This window comes from Taudactylus pleione, unplaced genomic scaffold, assembly GCF_031769625.1.
Source record: "Taudactylus pleione unplaced genomic scaffold, aTauple2 ptg000075l, whole genome shotgun sequence".
NCBI classification, from domain to species: domain Eukaryota; kingdom Metazoa; phylum Chordata; class Amphibia; order Anura; family Myobatrachidae; genus Taudactylus; species Taudactylus pleione.
Genome location: NW_028284477.1, coordinates 1,283,142 through 1,304,346, shown reverse-complemented (window position 1 = coordinate 1,304,346; position 21,205 = coordinate 1,283,142). Strand labels below are relative to the sequence as shown.

The window sequence follows — 21,205 nt, the reverse complement described above, 5'->3', positions numbered from 1 at the left end:
AAGTCAACTGTAGGAGAATATTCAGGTAATCAGTCTTTAGGAGTGCCATTTGTATTGCTACATCAATTAGCTTTAGACAGACTTCTTCTGTATAGGGTGGGAAGCTAAGCAGTAAGGGCTTGGGTTTATTCCTGGATGGGAGACCTCCAGAGAATCTAGGAGTAGTTCCCTATATGAGTTCTTAGAGCCGGGCTTGACAAATGTTTCTAAAATCTAGGAGCCAGGATGAAAATGTAGGAGCCAGACTCCCCCTTCCCCTGGGGAAGCAGTGCTGAGCACCTATTTCCCAGGAAACCAACCACCATGACCACTCCACTAACTGGGTACCCTAGGTAAACCCCACCAGTAGTGTGCCCCATTAACAGTGCCGCCAGTAGTGGTCCCCACTATGCATTGCCCCAAGTAGCGGCCCCCCCTTATACAGTGCCCCAGTAGCGGCCACCCCCATACAGTGCCCCCAGTAGCGGCTACCCCACCTATGCATTGCCCCCAGTAGTGGTCCCCATATACAGTGCCCTCAGTAGTGTCCCCCCTATGCAGTGGCCCCAGTAGTAGTCCCCCGTACAGTGCCCCAGTAGAGCCCCCCTCACACAGTGCCCCCAGTAGTGGTCACCCCCCCCCCATGCAGTGCCCCTTACACACACACACACAAAAACCCCACACTATGGGAGAGACGTCATGCGTCTCTCCCATCACCTGCTGTGGGGGGAGCTGGAAGGCAGAGCTCACTCCGTGAACGCAGCAGCCAATGAGAGTTTGTCTCTCATTGGCTGCTATAACAAACACACAGCCGCCTTGTGTGTTTGTAAACTGTGTAGTGTGGACTGCGCTCACGGTCTGCACTACACCAGCGGCGGCAGGGGGTTGCTGCAAATCTGGTCGCCAGGCAGCCAAATCTGGTCGCCATGGTGACCTGTCCCCCGGGTTTTGTCGAACCCTGTCTAAGAGTGTCACATTCCAATGTCAATGTTTTGATACCTGTGCTTCCTGCACTGCGATTACTTTAAGTGCGAAGTCCAGACGGCAGCTGAGTACCTACAAACAAGTGTGTGCTGCGGGAAAGGGGGTTGTTATTGGGAAAGGGCACTTTGTTTAGGTTTTGACAATGCAGGAGTTTATCAGGTATCATAACAGTAAGGTCATAGTTCAGGCCTGGCCAACCTGTGTCTCTCCAGCTGTTGTGAAACTACAAGTCCCACCATGCATTGTTACAGTTTTGCTATTAGGGTATGCTAAAACTGTTGCAGGGCATGCTGGAACTTGTTGTTTCACAACAGCTGGAGAAGCACATGTTGGCCAGGCCTGCCATAGTTGAAGAGGAGCCTTCATCCCAGAACTTAGGGCCATCAGTGTTAACCACTACATCATCATGATGCACTGTGAAAAATCGGGGCATGAGAATGAAAGATTTGCATGGGAAAATAGGAGAACCTATTCAATTCACTGCACACACAAGTTTTTCAGGTGTGTAATTAATTATTCTCACCTGAGTGCTCATTAAATGTATAAAGAAAAAAAAAATGTAGTTTATATAAATAGACAAAAACCGCAGGAGAGGACCTTGCGGCTCATAACTAAAGCTGTGTGCCCAGCTGTTTCTTCTGCAGTTGTACTCTAATGTCCTCTTGATGTGGTCATGGGAGCTGAAATGTAGGAAGTTGTACACTATGGGGCATATTCAGATGTGGGTAAATCATCCTGACACCCCCCAAAATATGCACCAACATTGGGGATCAATGTAGATGCCCCCGAATAGCCCTATTGAAGCTATTTGGGGTACTTAAATGCTCTCAATAGCTGCTAATTAGTGTCTCTGCACAAGTGGTGAAGAATAGCATTTAGCAGGTTCTTTTGGAGAAAATACTAGCCCCTGCAAATTTGGGGTACATGAAAATGGGTGCAAGCATGGTTACAAATCGCAAAAGTGAAGTTTTAAAAAAAACATCAAAAACGCACCTTCAGCAAACGCCTACAAACAAAAAACAACTCCCCCATACTTGCAGACCCCCCAAAAGCTTATTTTGCTAGTTTTTAAGTTTGTACCCCAACTTTGTACTTTTCCAAGTGATTTTTTGGGGTGTGCTTCAATTTTTTTTAGGATTTTTTTTTTACGCAGTTAACCTTTGGGGGCCTGTCCCATGGGTGCAGGGTGGTTTCCCCACCTTTGCACCCCAAAACCACAATTCTGCACTTTTTTCCACTTGGTTTCATAGGCGAATCTTTTTCGCCTATACCAATGCATTGACTTTCCGCGTAGGCGAAAAGTCTTTGGAATAACATACGGGGATAAGTTTTCGCCTGGCGAAATGACATCATAGGCGAAACTTTTTCTCCGAAAACGGCTTATATCGGCTAATTGAATATTTCCCTATACGTGAGTAATGTAACATATGCATAGGAATTTAACCCGGCAGGGATCCAGTGAAGTCGTTCTGGTCTCACTGGTTCCGGGTAAAACCATCACTGCCTAAACTTAGATTTTTGCCGGATAGCACATTGACCGAGGCCAGCATTTCCAAAGAAATCTATGGGGGAAAGATTAATACTGTAACACTTCATATATACAGCAAAGTGGTGAAATAGCGCCTCTCCCCTGGGAACTGATGTTTTTCCCTAGTTACAGTATAGCGACCCATTAATGTCCATAGAGGAGAGGGACATATGTGTGGGTAGTGATTTTAAGCCACTCACGGTGACATCCACTGATACCCATTATGACCACATTACTATGCTGGACAGAACGGCACCCACATGGTATAATAGTCTTTGAGTTCCACCCTATTTAGTGTAAATCCGCTGCCTCCAAGAGTGTAAAATCCCTGGTAACCCACTCATTATAACAAACCAGGGTTCTATCTGGAATAAAACAACATAACACAATGAGTCGTTGTCTCTCATATGGAAAATAATGCCACAAGTGTACTAATTTTTATATATTTATTTCCTACCAGATTGTGAACCACCACGCCGGATATACTGGCCTTGTTAATTTAGTGCCCCTACTGTTTGGGGTGAATGATGTGGTAATTATAAAGAAGCACCCAGAGTGCAGTGATGCCTCCTTTCCAGGTATAGCAGTTTCTGAGAGACTCCAATGATGAACTTTTCTCTCTCCCTCCTCCACTCTGCTTCTCTGCCTGTAACAAGTACTGCAGTGATAAACCGGAGCATAAGGGAGGAAAGAGTTTAAAAGACGATGTAGTAAAATAAGAAACACAATCATATATCAGAATGACAGCCTTACTTGCCTTGTAAAACCCATCAGTATTGGAGCAGATGCAGAGCATAGGTCTGTAACTAGAATTGGTCTGGGCACATTATTGCAGAGGGTTATTGGGTCTACTGCTTTACTGAATGGTTTATTTGGATGAATGAAAAGTGTAGACAGGTTCATTACTATGTTTTGGGTTGTTATATTTTTGTACAAATTCCACAAGCAACACTTCATATCATACATTGATTTGTTTTCTTTGTTTTATAACTGTATTTGTCGGATCAGTGTTTTGGGTACATTATATCTGTTATTTCTTGTGATGCTGTGCATGTTTATGGAAAAGGAAAAGAGCTTGCAGACTAGAAAATGATAAAAGGAAATGCCATGTTCGGTCATCACCTGCTCTTTTGTAGTGGTTCCCCAGGTACTGTAAGGTAAGGAGAGGTTCCTTCCATGGAGTCTCTGTCATTAGCATCTCAATTGACTGTCCTGAGATTTTATAGTTCTCAAAAATGCTGAATTGAGCTGCAAATAGCTATTAGCAATTCATTTTTCTATTTATTTTTTTTAAATATGTGACCCGACCCGATCAACCCAATGAGAGTTTGCTGGCATATTAATGGATGAAGCCGACATGATTTGTTCATGGTGGTTGACCCATCCCCAGGAACCAGCCACTACTCACCCTCCCTGCTGGTGGCATCAAGTGCTGGAAAGTAGTGATGTGAGGTGAGCGACACAGGCAGCGTCTCAAAGGTCACACACACACTAATTGCCTGTCTGCCTGTGGATCTTTTCTGTAGATCCTGGGATTTGCAGATGCTGCTGCCCCTCCCGGTCGCTTTGCAAGTGTTCACCCGTCGCTCCCCCGCCAGCAGATCCCTGGAGACCATCTGCTGATTCATCACCGGACATGAGTTAGCTAGCAGTGAACACCAAGCATTTCCTTACGCTGGGGTGTGCATGCACCTGGGAGCTGCTGTCTGGGTTGCTGCTGGGTGTTTACCCACATGATTGTCTGTGGGTGCTGCATCATCTTTCATTATATATTACAGGCCCCTGGAAGTACGCCAGGGTATATAGGCAGGCAGACTTGGGAGTATGGTAGAGTATAGGCTGGCAGTGTATGTGCCCCTCTCTGCCCTTACAGGACTTGGTCAAACTTTGAGGCACCTTTGGAGCTGGGTGCCCTCTATTCCTGGTAAACCAACTCCTTTAGTGTCTGCAAACGTGCACAAGTTGCGACTCATGTTAGTGCAGCTGGGGGCAGCCCCATGGTCACTCACTGCTGAGGGTACCTATACTGCGTTCAGCCCATGGGCACTCACTGTAGGTGATGCCTACACTGAGGCCAGCCCCTTCAGCACTTACTGCTGAAGAGATACCTACATTGGGGCCAGCGCACTGGACACTAACTGCTGAGGGGCTACCAAGCGGTTAGCACCCTGGCACTCACTGCTGAGTGGGTACCTACACTGGGGGCAGCTCCCTGAGCACTCACTGCTGTGGGGGTAACTACACTGGTGTTGGCCCCCTGTACACTCACTGCTGAGGGAATGGGTGGATTGGCCATAGCTTCACCGGTAATTCCCAGTGTACTGCTTTGTGTTTTTATTTTGTATATAGTGTAAATAATATTTTTACGCTGCCCAGGGGTGTAACTTCCCTATGTGCAGCCATTCAAATAGGCTGTATAACACTGTCTACACTTACTGTTCACTGTGTAAATGTCTCTGTCTCCTCTGGGTACCCCAGCTGAAGTTCCAGCACTTGCACATCCCCCATTGAAGAATAAGCTGCCGAAACAGTTGCAGAATTTTGTGAAAAAAATAGAAATACCATTTTAATAAAGATTTATGGCCGAATTCCGAAAAGCTGTCATTTTTGCGATGACAGCTTTTCGGGAAATAGATACTTTTCCCTGCCTACACTACCTTATTGCATCTGGAAACAGTGCTGCGCATGCGCTGTTACATCTGTAAAACCAGGGCATGCACAGCACTGCCTACAGATGCGTTAAGTTTCGTACCCCCCCCGATCCCCCCCCACCCCCCTCCGCTCACCTTCTCCCCCCACTAATGTATGGGGAGTGTGGAAATTAACGCAGGGGAACTTAGCAAGGAGATATCTGTGATATCTCCTGTGTTAAGTCTGTTCATGAATACCAAAATAACGTTATTTAAGGAAAATGTCCTTAAAAACGTTATTTTAGTGTTGATGAATAGGCCCCACAGTGTTTAATGAATATTAACAATGCTGGGACTGGGTTTAATAAATCTGGTGCACACGACAAAAAAGAGAGGGCACTTGGTCAATGCATTCTCAGGTGTCGGTGTCCTTTACTCAAGTCCCCGGCTGAAAGCAGACGTAATAAACTCCACGTCCGGCTATCCTCTAAGTGTGTCCCAGTTTGTAGTCCAGGACCCTTAATAAAGAAAGGGATCTACTGTAATCCATATTGCAATTGCATCAGCGGTGCACAGTCTCAGTTGGTTCTGCTGTTAGTAAATTTCTGATTTCAGGTGCAGTAATGAGTAGTATAGTTCACAGCAAATGTCACTGGTCAATTTTTACACGTCCTAACTTGTTTCTCCGTCAAATGTGCGGTGACTGTTTCATCAGAGGATGATTGGCGTCACTCCTGGTCCATATTTAAACAGACAGGGTCCAATCACATAACGAAAGGATAATACCTTAACTGGGACACCCATCCATATATATATATATATATATATATATATACACACTCAGTTCTTATTGGTTGCTTGCAATTGAATAGTGTCTGAAAATATCCTCACAGTTCCAACATAATTAAAAACAAATATTACGTAGTGTATATACAAAAAATCATAAATAATGAATTACATTACTTCTAAGGTGTATGTATATATTTATAGATGTGTTTCTTTTAATATCAAGATTAGCTAATTATCATCTGAAACTGCAGAGCCTTATATGGTCTAGCGGGCTAATGCTCTATCTACAAAGAGGTGCAGGCCTCCAGTTCAAATCCCATATTTTCCTCTTTACATTTTCTCCTATGGACAATTATATAGATATTTTGTAATCACTTTTTTATTTATTAATTTCAATATCCCTTAGAAAAATTGGTTATTTTGAATAAATCTATGCATCTATTATATAGAGTGCACTAATAGCTCTTAAGGTTGTATCTCAAATGCCTTTCTATGGTCTAGTGGATTAGTGCACCGCCACTGAACAACCATGGTCAAAGGTTTGAATGTAAGATATCTTTTTCTCTCAAACATTAATATTCAAACCAATTAAAAAATATTCCTACTAGTGATAACATTAATCAGAGATAAATCCAGAAGGCTTCCCTCTTATACCCCTTTTACACCAGAGCAAAAACCTGGGTTTTTGCTGGGTTTACCCAGGTTGCAGCCCAGTGTAAAAGGGTCCCTGAAAAATAACCTGGGTCAAGTGACCCGGCAATCCAACCCAGGTAGCTACCAGGGTTGGACCCAGGATGGACCTGGGTAATGGTGCAGTGTAAACGGTGCAACCCGGGTTATCTGACCTGGGTCATGCCTAAAATGAGCTGATTGGTGGTTGTGGAGCATTCACCTCCCACTTTTTATGACCTCACAGGTTTAGCAGGGCAGACCTGAGTTCAGTGTGAATAAGGCTTACCTGGGAGTAACCCAGACCGAAGGTGCAGTGTAAATTGGGTCTGACCTGGGTTGGAACCATGTCCAAAAACCCAGGTCGGACCTGGGATTTTGGTGGAAAAGAGGTATTACACAGCTTGGTATATGGCTATCTCCACCTTTCAATGTTGGAGCAATATGTTCGATACCCCGGATGTTAGGAGCCTCCACACTCCCTTCATGATTAATAGCAATACTGTATGTCACCAGTTGTTCTTTTGTACATTCCTTCTATGTTCCAAGAATCTAATATTCAAATTTCTAGTCGTTCTACCAACATAGTTTACCACATATACACCTGATCAAATAACAAACATAGGATGATTGCCAGTTAATAAACTCTCTTAATGTCGAAAACTGTTCCCAAAATTGATTAAATAAACTTGTGTAATATAAAACTACATGTGATGCAGGAATTTCTCCCACATTTAAAACATCCCTTGGGGTTTTTAGGTAATCAGCTCACAGTATCTATATCTTTTTATATATGTTTATTTTATCGTCGATAAACAAGCTCGCCGGGATGCCAACTAACATGGGTTGGGTAAGATTTCTAGCTCTACGAAAAATGACTCCCCTAAACAGGGTGACAAAAATATAATGCGATCTCCAGATAACGTTATCACGGGGCTCCATCCCAGTATATATTGACAATTTCTTTTATTAAGCTGACCACATTTCCCCTACTTGTAATAGAAAATGTGATCTGTATCAGATTTACTAAAAGAATGTGAATTTAGGGACTTCGAGTAGTTTTCATGAAAACTGCTCCAAAAGCCCTTTATTTAAGTGATAATAAAATGTGAAAAGAATGTGATCATTTTAGTAAAAATATTGATAAATATGCCTGTTAGATTTGAGGACCAAGGTACCTAGCCATTCAGTTGGATCCTTCACTCTATCTACACTGAGATACACGCACACTACTAGGAATGGTATACCTTGATTTCTGTGATGCCTATAGTGGGTTTTAAACTTGATTGATCACCTGACACAATAATTTTGAACATTGCTGTGAATTAATTTGCATTTTTAATGTTTGTTTTTTGTTTTTTAATTAAAAATGCTTTAAATGAAATGCTTTACTTGCTGTGTTATTTATATGCAGCGGTTTATATATAGCATATTGTACAGTGTAGCAGAGGCTGTTGATGAGTACAGCAAAATGAGCCACATTGTGATCTATTGAAGCTGTAGTTTAATGTTGGCTAAGTATTGGGTAAATTGGGAGATTGACCAGGTATCGCCCCAAAATGAACAGTGTCCCATATTAATTCTATATAAATCAAAATGGTTACCATACATATTAGTAAACCCGTTCAGAAGATGATCACTATAGAATTGTGTGCCTGATTCAGAGATATACGCTATGCCGATTTTTACGCAATTTAGTAATTATCGATAATCCGCACTGTGCATGCGTCAAATTACATTACCATCGTCACTTGTAGTGACTTTTTACTCGCAGTGTGATTGACACTCGAGCATTTGGAGGAGGTAAGAAGGAGTGGTGGATAAACACGCAGGCGTGTCCCGACCGTCTGTGATCCCATAAGCACCAAAATGGTTCCTGCATCTCCATACACGCGGCCATTCTGCGCGACCATAGCGTTACTCAGAAGATGGATTATCGAAGGATCTGTGACCGATGCTGCGTCTTTGTACACAGCCGCTTGAATTTGCTATGCCGCCTATGGGCGTCTCAATACAAATCCCGGCGTCTGCGACATTTGCATATTTTTACACATCAGCTGTGTACAAATTTGCGGCTGCATTAGCGTACATCTCTGAATCAGGCCCTATGGGCAGCCATTTCTGCTAGATTAAACTGCGTAGTTGTATCCACCTACGTGGTCAAATTAGATAGTGATCTTCTCCCCAGACTATTGGTCAGCGCAGCAGGATCGCAATGTGTTTTTTTTTTTTCTGCTGTAGAGCTTTGTAGCTTGTCATTATGTGTGTGAGCAAGTGCACAATTACCACTTTTCTTGTTTTATCTCCTGTTTTGTTCATGATATGTATCCGTTATACTTGCAGAAACAGTAGGGACCTAATTTCATCAAGCCCCAAAAACTGAACATTTTCAAAGTCTGATTGCAGCATCTGGCGCTATCTTCAGATGGCATTAATTCCCAGAGCCAGAGAGGAATCCTTTTGGTTTCATCCGGCCTTCTTCATGTGCATTCAGGTTCAGTAAAGGTCCCCATACACGGGACGATTTTTTACACAATATAGCCAGTTACAACAGGTTGGACAGACCAAACAAGTGAAAATAGGTGTATTTTGTGTGTTCTGCGACCCCGATTCGCGTCCCCGCCATCGTCTGGTTGGATCGCAGATCAGATCGTTTTGCAGAGAGATCTACGATCTTTTGAGTACAATGTGATACACTTCTGTGCATCTTATCCTATGCTTGTAATGATCAATCGTACACCATTTGACTACATCTTATGAAAAATTTCAAGGGAAGAATTTCAAGGGCAATCGTACAACTCATTTTACCAACTTTGAATAGCACCGTGTATGGGGGCCTTAACACTGGTGGGTCAAACCCGGCAGTGTAAAACTTTTTGCTACTAATTAGCAATGAGAGTAGCAGTGATAGGAATGTTGTGGAGCACCGGATCAATATTGAATTGCTATGGTCGATATGGATCTGTCCCGCAATTCACAGCGAGGCAGATCCGTATATTGTGCAGGGCCATCGTCATTAATAAATAAATAAGTAGACCCCACAGTAAGACTTTACTAGTTTGGTACTGTATTGTATGTTGGCTGTCATTCTGTATATCTGTTTTTTAAGGGACACATGCTAGGATCTCGGCACCATTTTTGTTAATTCCTCACTTCCTCTTTGTCTGTGTGTATATTGTTTTGAAAAAAGTTGTGATAGAAAAGCCAGTAGCTATTTAAGAATTGTTTCAGTTGCAGAAGTTAAATGTCGGAGGCAGTGTCCTGTACACTCCTGTAAGTGATGGTGAAAATAGGTCTGCATGTGAGGGTTGGGTATGGGATGCAGGTGCTTGGGATCCAGACGCCGGCATCCTGACATGGTTAGGATACTGACATGTGTCTGTATGTATCATAACCCTTCTCCTAACCCTCCCTCCCTGGTGCCTAAACCTCCCCCCTAAACCTCCACTCCTAACGCCTAACCCTCCCCCATACCCCGCTACGTACCTGGCGGTCGGGATACTGGAGCCGGGATTTTGATGCTGTCGGGATTCTGGCGCCGGTATTTAGATGGTCGGCATCCCGCACGCCGGGATGCCAACTAACATGGGTTGGGTATGATTTCCCTGCGGTCAGGATGCCGCTTGTCGGCATCACACACGCCGGGATGCCGACTACATCCGTCCACCATATACCATACCCTCAACATTGCTACTGTTAGTGCGCACCACCATGGGGTACAAGTAAAAATTAGCGAAGTTACCCACGATGCACCTTTCCAGAATGGGATTCCGGCCCCAGTATTCTAAGGATCGGCATCCCCTTTGCTCAGGTATTGACCGCATCCCGCATGTGAACAGGGACAGTATCATGATTGGGGGGGAGTGAAGGAAAGCAGGAAGCCACAGACTGAGAATTATATAGTGTATTGTGCAGAGTCCTCAACAGCACAGTCAAATCAATACACGAAGATTGTGTTGTGAAACAAATCACATATGAAACGAAGCTCATACATGTAAGTTGTTACTCTTTCTGTGTGTACCATATTATATTTACTGTATTTATTTTTAATTTATTACTATAAGCAATCACCTCTAATTTTACTGGTGTGTAAAGGCCTCCCAAGCCAAATGCATCATGGTTATTGGTAAATTTCTTTGCCAATTTTACCACTCCAAATAAAATACGGTGATATTTATTCAAAGCCCAAGCTATTACCACTACAATAAGATGCACAATTCACTGTATTGCAGCTATTTTGTGAAATTAGGTGTGATCAATGACTAAAGAAAGGGTTAATAAGAATGCCACAATCTTTCAGCACTGCAGGAGTTAAAGCTTCCAGTATAGGAACATCCCATTGATGGGATGGAGAGGGAAAGATGCTGTTTTCCAGCAGATGTTTGAATGCACGGCCCTCTACAGTCTAAGCTCCCATGTCAGACACAGCAGCACACAGAGCATGAATGGGAGTAACCCAGAGAGAAGGAGCTGGCTCCATCCTGCTCATCATCGTACCTGCCTCCATGTAATGCTTGTACGAAGGGAGGAATCGTGCCCGTTAGGCATCTGATCCATTGCTGCAGGTTCCTAGCTGAAGTGGCAGCGTGGAGCTGTGTGACTGATACAGTGTCATTAGATGACACAGAGCTGATCTCTGCATCAGCCAGGAGGAATCAAACCGTGTCACTCCCCTCTGGGACTACCTTCTCCTGTTATACGCGCAAGGAATTTGTATGCTTGTGCTTCTGCTGCTACATCTCTCCGAGCTGGGCTGTGTACGAGCATTACCGTTGGAAAACAGCAGAGAAGAATGATAGCTGTCTCTTTCAAATGTCGTTGTCAAATTCTGCGAAGACTGGTTAAAGGTACGGTGCTTTTTCTTCTGCTGTTTCAGCCACTGACTCTCCCTGGCTGCTCAGATGCGCTGGCTCATGCTTTTGACTTACAAATATGCCTGTCCTAACAATTTATAGTCAAGCAGCAAAGAGCAGGGAATATCCGAAGCATGGGTCTCGTGTAAGCCATTCACACCAAGGCCTTTCTGTTCTCTCTGCAGTTTTTTCTCTGATGCTTTTTTTTTTTTTTTACCAGGGTACAGTTATGTTTTACATGATCAGTGACATCTTTTTCAGGTGACATATTGACTCAACAGAATGACACCAATATGTCGTTAGACTTGAACTAAAGCTTAATGCACAGATAGTAAAATAGTGAAACTTCCTTGAACATAAGTTTTCAAATCTGACAGTGACAATAACTTAATGTATAAAAACCTTGTCATGTGTACACTACACATACACAGATCTGTCTTTTGATTAATGGCTGGGGCTATGTAAGGAATGGTTAACAAGTGCACCAGCAATGCAGCTGTGTCTCATTCCAGATATATGGAGCTCTGATTAGGAAATGATGAACCTGTGACCTCCTGATCTCTTTATAAATCCATACGTTTGCTTAAGTGATTACTGCCCAGCAGAACCCCAGCACATTATTTCCATGGATTTGAAAGGCTCCAGTTAAATTACCATTTAAAGAAATAACTCTTGTGCAGGAATACTATAAGAAATGATTCAGGTTTGTGTTTAAAAAGCAGTGTAGCTTCATTCAGTACTGACTGTATTCAGAGCATCCAAAACTTTGCAGATGTACAATATTATAAAGACAAGGTTAATACTGAAGCACCCGAGTGTTGTAATATGTTTGTGGTGGAGTAATTTAAAAAGCAATGCACGTCCATTAGTGCAGAAAGCATTAATTTCTCCAGTGGTAAGATTTCCTGCTACTAGCAGCAGCGATGAGGTTAAAATTAGAGAATATTCATTAAAGGTTTTCTATTTGCTTTTGTAATACATATGTGCTGGCAGTCTTTATACGAACAGATACAGCCACCCATGCACGATTTTACATGTGGATTTATTCGCCTGTTCCTTTGATTGCAGCTGCTGCAATCCAGACTCGCTGCAGTGACCTGATAATGATATTTTAATAAGATGGTTTGAGTCTAGAGCCGCTGGTCACAATGCAGCTAGTTGTCAGCATTCCGTTGTGTTTTAACTGTGTGTGTTCAGTGCAATGATATTTCATAGAAATCATAGCCCCTGATCCTGTTCCTGTGTTGAGTGTTTTTGGAGAACTTTGCTTATATGGAATTGAGGTATTGATTGAGCGAGATGAATGCACTGTGTTATTTCTATTAGTATCCAGCGCTACGTTTCGTGAGAAACGGGGGTATTCTAGTTTTGTAAACTGTTAGATAAATCTCTAATCTGCCAATACATAACACTGCTCAAATGAATAATGTAACAATGCTTCTTATGATTAATAAATATTGACATTAATGTAAATTATTTTACAGAATTTGTAATTTTAAATTATCATAAATTGGTGGATTTAATATATAGGCTCAGGTCTTTTATTTTGGCTGTGGGCATCCTCCTAACATACAGAACAAAATGACTCAGTTTCGGTTTGATATAAAACATTAGTGAAGGATTACAGCTTCTTCAGATGGGATGTAGTCAGAATCCCGACAGATTGCAGAGGTAAGTATTATGGTTACGGGGTGGCATAAGGGGAGGGTTAGGCAGCAAGACGGGAGGGTTAGGCTTAGGCTGCAGGACAGGTGGGTTAGGCTGCGGGAGGGGTGGGGAAGGGTACAGGTTTTAATACTTACAGCAATCTGTGAGGATTATTATTGTCGTGATTCTGTACCCAACCCCATCAGACAGTCAAATTAACTTTAGAGACATATCAGTATATTATGACCTAATACAAAATGAGATATTTCTGAAACTAATTACTTATTATATTAACTTCTGAAACTGCAAAAAAAAATATATGCAAAAGTGTGTTATTTTTCCACCGCACCTTTAGTGAGGGATAGTACATTCCTTATTTAAGGGTTCCAGCTGGTTTGTTTTTCTAAACCAAAAAAACAATATATTTTTGATGTAAGCAAATTAGGCCTATAGACTGTCCCATAGTGCCTACTACTGCTAAACATTTCAGCCTGATACCAATAAATGCATCTGGTGGTCACGACTCGGTGCTAAGTACATAAAAGCATAGACTTTAGTCTGTCTATGGCAGGGGAGAGCAGTAAGAGGCCCTCCAGCTGCTGTGGATTGCCCACCCTGGTCTGTGGCATAGTAAGTGACCAACTCTGGGCCTGATTCATCACGGATCGCAACTACCACATCGTATGCACTTCCGTACGATGGTGCATACTGCGCATGTGTATGCACTGCAGTGCGTGAGTTAGCATTGCGATCGCACTGCGGTCACTTACAGACACAGCCATTGCAGACCGAGGGAAGGGACGTCAGCATTTGGGGGTGGCGATGGGGGAGTGGTCGGAGGAACGTAGGCGTGCCTGTGCATTTGGACGGCGTTTCAGGGGCGTGCATAAATTAACCACTGCAACGACATATACGCAGCCTGAGTACACACTGCGTGAAGTTCTGAGTCAGTTAGATCTGTTATAATTGTGCGTGAGGGGCCGATGTTACTCAATGTTCCCGATGTATACGCAGGACTGCGAGGTATTACAGATGTGAGATAGCTGTAGTGGGGCGTCTCTGTGCTGGTTGTGCGACGGCTTTGCGATTGCACTCAGCATATTTTCGCAGCAAACCTGTGTGCGTAATTGCAGCCACTATCGCAGTAGCGATCCGTGATGAATCAGGCCCTCTGTCTCCTATCTACTGCTGTCAGATTGGTTTTATTCTTTATTGTACCATGTGAATTCCTGGGACTAATATATTTGTTCTAAGGACAGATTTTAATGTCTCCCATTAAATCACACCTTATAAAATTTATGTGAAGTCAATAGTTATCGTACTTGCACTTGCCAAGCAGTGTGCCTTTTCCACAAACTTTTTAATTATTTATAAATTTAGATTTTATGGACTGCAAAACATAATATAGTACGTTGGCAGAATGCCAGCATATGTGTAGATTTAAAGTTTGCAGTTAGTAGCACTGTTATCAATGTGCTCTGATCAACACAACATGTACGTGAGCCAGTTTCCAATAGGGCGACGTAGTGCTTATCAAACATGCATTGCTGACAGTTGTACTTGGATACTGCAGAACTAGTGTTCTACTCCACCAATGTGTATAGCTATGATGATGATAGGCTTATAGTATGGATGTATATTTTCCAGTGCTGCATACTTTTGTTACAGAGATATTTATGTATGAATTAATTGTGTCAAGCGATCCAGGAAACGGGAAACTTGATCACTTATGTCAGGTATGGGCTTCCTGTGGGAATAGGTCTAAAGGGCCATAGGTTGACTTCATGTGACTTTGAAATTAACTAGAATATTAACCCTGTAGCATTTCGAAAATGTGCTCCTGTGCTTTCAACATTGATATTAACACAGTAAGTTTAGGCCATGAGTAGATCACTTTTCGCTCTGCAGGTTTAGCTCTGCCTAGGTAATGCCAATTTGGTGGCTGGGATGAAGATATTTTATTATTAATACTTTATTATTAACACAGATGTTCACAGGGTTAGATAACCTTAGTAGTATTTAAGTGCCATATATAATGAGCATTATTAAATTATATATTTTGAATAACATGTGAAAAGGTAAAAAGTTGTACTGAATTACACCAGGGGAACTGCTAGCCAAAATACATAGTTTACTTCCCAGTCAGAGTATTGGAATACCTAGGAGATTGTTGGAGTTCTCTTTATTTGACATCAGTTCTTCTGGGTACAGCTTTGTACACTTTACATTTGAGTCACTTCTTAAGGTGCATACACACACAAAGGGCTCGATTCTATTCAGCGCAATGTAAATAGCTCCGGGAGTGAGCTCCCGGAGCTATTCAATACACCGCGCTGACAAGTCCGACTAATGATTTCTTCTCTCATCCCTCCGGGGATGAGAGAAGAAATCCGACAAAAGTCCCGGCGCTAGGCTGTTTTCTGCCCTTAGCGCCGGGAAAACAGCCTCGCGCCGGGAAGTTAGGTCGGAGAATGCCCGTTATCGCGCCTAAACTCCCTGTTTAAGGCGCGATAACGAGCCTTCCCCGACCTAACAGCGCAATGAATTGAATAGCTCCGGGAGCTATCTCCCGACGCTATTTACATCGCGCTGAATTGAATCGTGCCCAAAGATTTTTGGAACGATTATCGATAACGATATCGTTCAGTCGTTGAAAAAAATCATTCACTTTCTGAGTTAAAACGATGAATGATCATCGTTCATGTGCGTTCACGTTTGTAGTTCAGTCAGACTGACCAACTGAACGATTTTCATTAAGGGAATATGCAAAAATCGTTTGTAGTTCAAAAAAATCGTTCAGACTGAACCCTGAAGTAAACCTGCAGTCTTTATTTCTTTACATTATCCTCACCTATAACCCAATTCCATTGATCTTAATAACGACCTCACCGTTTGCTAACATGCAAACGGTGGCATAACTACTGTGGGTGCAAGGGGTGTGGCTGCTATGTTGCCCAAGCTGCCTCAGTGGCCCTCTGCTCCTCCTGCACACAGTCACACACACAAGGTGGGCCGGTCCAGTCAGGGCCGCTGAGAGGTTTCCAGGTGTCAACGGTGTTGATTTGGTGCCAGCCCACTAGCTGATTGCAACTGGCACTCCAGCAGGCAGACATGGAGAGACAGTGCCGCCCGTCGCGAGACCGTCAGAGCTTGCGGACTGGCAGCCAATCAGCAGTTGCAGCTCCTGATTGGCTGCCAGTCCATGAGCTCTGATTGGCTAGTGACCAGCGCCAGATTCAAATTGCGCCAGGGCTGTCTCTCCTTTTTTGCCACTGACTGCTGGTGCGCCAGCTGTAATTAGCTGGTGGCCCGGACCCAAATCCACACCTGCTGGCTGCTGATGGCCCACAGGGAGGCAAGAGGCTGCTGGAGGGACAAGGGGAGGGGGGCATTACTGTGTGGCATAATGTGTAAGGGGCACTACTATTGTGAGGAATGTGTTGTATGGGCCACTACTACTATGTGGCATAATCTGTAAAGGGCGTTACTGTGTGGCATAATGTGTAAGGGGCGCTACTACTGTGTGACATAATGTTTATAAGGGGTACTACTGTGTGACGTAACCTGAATGGGCTCTGTGTGGGGGCAAATGTATGGGTTTTTTTTACCTTGGGCGGGGGGCACTTTTAAGATTTTGCTATGTGGCCCCCAAAGCTCTAGCTACGCCCTTGCATGCAAACACAGAGGACTGACTAATATAAATGGTCTCTTTAAAAAGTACTAACTCTGGATTTAATATGAACTTGCATGAGTCATAAAGTTTGACACTTGCTCAGACACTGAGGCTAAAAGGATGCTATTGTATCTTTCACACAGGTTTTTGTCAAACTGACAGTTCCACAGGAGCCAGCCTTGGAACCTGTGTAATGTAAAGGTGCGTACACATGGTACAATTAAAATGGATGATATGAACGATAACAATCATATTGTGTATTTTACGGTGCCCAACGACCTGCGATGCGCGGGCACGTATGGTTGATATCGACCATCGCCCGCGCATGCAGGCCAATCTGGTCGATATTGACCAGGTTACTATAGGGATCCGCTATAGTCGTTGGTGAGTTGGTGGTGTGCTGGATGGTCGATATCGATCATCTAGCACACCCGTGAGATCGAACAACGATATCATTATCGATTGTCTCGTCTGTACGCACCATAAGTGTCCCCATTTTTAGTGATTGTGTGGCCCTGACGGAGTTCAAACTACACCACCATTCCAAAATTAGTGAAACTAGTTCCAAAGCTCTGGCCGTGCATAAAGGGCAAACATAGACAGACACACTTTCTGGCTTATTATATAGATTATTTATATAGCCTTATAACTATTATATAGCCACAGTGTCTTGCTAATTAAAGATTATGTAATTATTCTTCAGCTTTACGTTGTGGCATTTAACCATACGCCTATATTGTTATTAATAGAATAATTTTATTAGGCATTCAGTGGTTCTACTAATTTACCAGGCCTGTAGTAAAGAGACGTTTCTCCTTTCTTTCAATAAAAAGTGATTTACATAGTTTGCGTATTGTTTGAATTGCAATAAATTGTGGCAGAGTAATTATGTTTGAGTCCAATATCGTACCAACCAAATCTGAAAAGCAATTATCCTTAATTTAAGAAAAAATTCAGTATTTATTTTCAGAATTAAAGCAAGAATTCTATGTAAAATAATAGAGGAAACACACATAATAGTACTATAATTATTTTGAATAGTTATTAACATGGATAGCACAGTAGTGCTTGATGCATTAGTCCTCGGATGCGGCAGGTTCCAGGCTCAAATGGACCAGGGATCCCCACCGTGATGTCTCTAATGCATCCCCAAAGGTCAGGTTGGGAATTAACCTTTAGAATCGGGCTCAAGCTCAACAACCTATCTCCAAAACTTGTAGAGAGGCAGAGCTGGAGAGAATATAGGCAGAGTACAGTAAGGAAGTGTTCAAATCATTACAAGTGAGGTAGATGTGGATGCAGATAAACCGATATCTACATCCACATCTGGCGAAACAAAACACAATGATGATGTATAGCAGCAGGGCTGTAACTAGGGGTGTGCAACAGTGCCGCCGCACAGGGCTCATGTCCCTGTGGGTGTCTTCTGGATGCTCCATACATGGGCACAACAGCCTATACAGCCCCCGGCGCATCCTGATGATGCTCTGGGCACTTCTATTCTTCCGGGCGCTGGTCGGCCAACCCCCTCATCATGATGTCATTGCTTAGTGGCCCAGTTACGGCGCTGATTAGCAGTACTATCTACCTCAGTGTTTCATAATTCCAGTCCTTAGAGATCCCTAACAGTGCATGTTTTCCATACACCGTTTTTGAGTATAGGGGTATATATATATATATATTACTGAATTATTTTACTTGAGGTTCTGAGGAGATATGATAAACATGCACAGTTACAGGTCTCTGAGCCTGGAGTTATTAGACTAAAGTAGCTGATTACTTGTTGACCTCTCCAGCAAATATTACTTAAATCATAAATGGCTAAATTATTGGACTGTGGCAGGAAAGAAGATACCCATTTGATTTTAAACGGGAAATATTTAGTCATTCACAACCGTTCCAACCCCAATAGAGCTTACTATCATTATAACATGCACACAGGACTGTAAATAGAAGTTTGTAATTGGTTCCGTCAATCAGGGCCCTGGGGACTGCACTGTATCTCCCTGGAATGGCAGCCAGTAGCTCTGCTGCAGAGCCCCAGGCAGTGCTGTGCTCCCTGGTGCCGGTGGCCTCAGGCATGACATCACAACATCACATCTGCCGGGGGCAGAGCCAGCACAGGGCACACACTAGGGTGCATTTTTATTTTTTTTGTCAGAAGCCAATTAACCTACTTATCTGTTTTTGGATAGTGTGAGGAAACCCACACAAACACTGAGAGAACATTCAAACATTGTACATACAAGCTCAACACGTCTTGGTGGGAATGGAGCCTAGAACCTCATTGCTGTGAGGCAGCAAGTTAAGTATTGCTACCATGCTGGCCTTTTTTGTGTATATTTCATTATATTTTCCATATGGTAAACATGACGTTCACATTTATTAATTAGACTTTAACGATATTCTCCGTTGCGTGCATATACAAATAGGATAATGTTTGTTGCGTTTTATTGATAACATTGTAAAGCCACATCTATGCTATCGTAGTGCATTTGCTGGTGTTACTGAGTTGATCATTGCGTGTCTGACGGAACATATGCACATAAATGTGGCTTTTCCTGAGTCCTTCATGCTTATGCTCAGGACGCAGATGCTTCTAAAATACACGAGTCCCATTGGGATTTGTTTTCTTTTAGAAGGTCTGTTCATCTTTATATTTTTTGTTTGTGTCTTAGACTCACTGAATGCAACTTTTATTGGCTATATCTGTGATTACTAACTTCCTTCTGTGCTTATCAGCCGGTAGTAAATCGCCATGCAGGCTTTGTTTATTTGCTATCCATATTGGGTACAGCTGTGTCCAGAGAATAAATAAGTTTGTATAACCTGGTAGAATCATATTGTTTCCCAATTACAAAGCTATATTTAATTAAATACTTAAATGACTTATCCTACATGTTACCAGCATTTAAATATATGTATAAAATAAACGCCTTATGAATCTAAGTTGATCAAAAAAGTTAAATACATATGACACTTGGGAGCTGATTCTATACAGCAGGATGGTCAGTCATATATCCACCAAATACCGTACTTGCCTACTTCAGAAAAAGCATTTCAGGGGGATTGTGAAAACTATACCTATGAACGCGGCGTTAAAATAGACTTACAATATTCAGCCAGAGAGGTGTGTCATAAAGTTGACTTAAACCCCAATGTAAACGAGCCCTAAAGCAGCAGTTGTTGGTCAGTAAGATATACTTGATGAAAACACACTGATACATCATTGTACCTTATAACTTGCTGCTACATGCTCCCTCCTCCCTGTCTTCCCCATCTGTATCATGCCTGTATGTCTGCCCCACCTCTTGAATGTAAGCTCTTGCGAGCAGGGCCCTCTTGTGTTTCTCCTTATTTTATTTTCATCTACTTCTTACCCACCACTAGGACACCTAACACTTGGTACTTTATGCTCTGTTGCTTATTTGGGTGTTATGGCCACCAATGTATCAATGTATATTATCCATGTCCTTGTCCTGCATTGTATTGTATTTTAAGTCACTTTTTTGGTTATGTACTTTGTAAGGCGCTGCAGAACACTTGTGGCGCCATAATAAATAAACTATGATAATAATAATAATAACCCATGCAGGGAAATGGCACTGATGATCCCATTTGAATGTATATAGATCTTATTTTTTTTTTCCCCCAAGTATAGAAAAGCTACATAGTGGGGGTAAGGTGTAATAAAAGACGTTGCTAGACACATCAGGGAGACAGGGAGATTGCTACTATTTCAGGGAGTCTCCCTGACATTCAGGGAGAGTTGGCAAGTGTGACATATACCATGCCCTCAACATTGCTCTGTAGTGTGCACCTTCATGGGGTGCCAGTAAAAATGAGTGATGTTGCCCACGATGCGCCTTTCCAGAATGGTACATCGTAGCCATCCCATTGAATTGATTCACCCCCTTTGTATGTAATGATTTGTGTGAAGTAAATGTTATTGGATGCAAGATGAGCTTTATGCTTATGATATTGGATAATAGAGAACTTTTCTGTGGACTTTCTTCAGTCCTGAACCAAAGTAACATTTTAGGGGTGAGCACCCCCTGAGATGCAGAAGAAAGCTGTTTTATGTATTTCTTTATTGTTCTAAATTCTATGCAGGTATGTGTATATTACATCTGTGCATATAAACCTGGACCCCAGTCACTCATAGATCTTTGTATATTCCAGTATTCTGAAATGGAATATGATCATCAAAATCCCCTGATATATTTGTTCTGTATTTTCCTAGCAGGCTGCCATGAGCCTCACATGCTAAACTCAGTAACTGATGAGAAGTCAGACGCTGCAAACCACACAGGATGGGATAACTTGAAAGCTGTCTATGTACCAAAGGAACAGACTGTGCAGGTGCTAATCTTCTAAATCACATCTCTGACAGCTTGATGGCTAATAACTTTCTCACAGAGAACAAGTTTCAGTGATCTTGATATTGATGGAT

General features: G+C 42.6%; 1 protein-coding gene across 11 annotated transcripts in view; it reads left to right on the top strand.

The window, feature by feature from the left end:
* Positions 1 to 21,205, top strand: part of GRIP1 (glutamate receptor interacting protein 1) — a 422,676-nt gene that overhangs the window by 131,533 nt on the left and 269,938 nt on the right. The window contains exon 1 of one of the 11 annotated variants that reach the window (XM_088467794.1): positions 11,096 to 11,426. The exons of the other annotated variants lie outside the window; for them this stretch is intronic. Coding sequence (XP_088323920.1) covers positions 11,372 to 11,426 — 55 coding nt within the window. The 5' untranslated portion in view covers positions 11,096 to 11,371. Of the gene's footprint in view, positions 1 to 11,095; positions 11,427 to 21,205 lie in introns of those variants that run through there. 11 annotated transcript variants of the gene reach the window in all.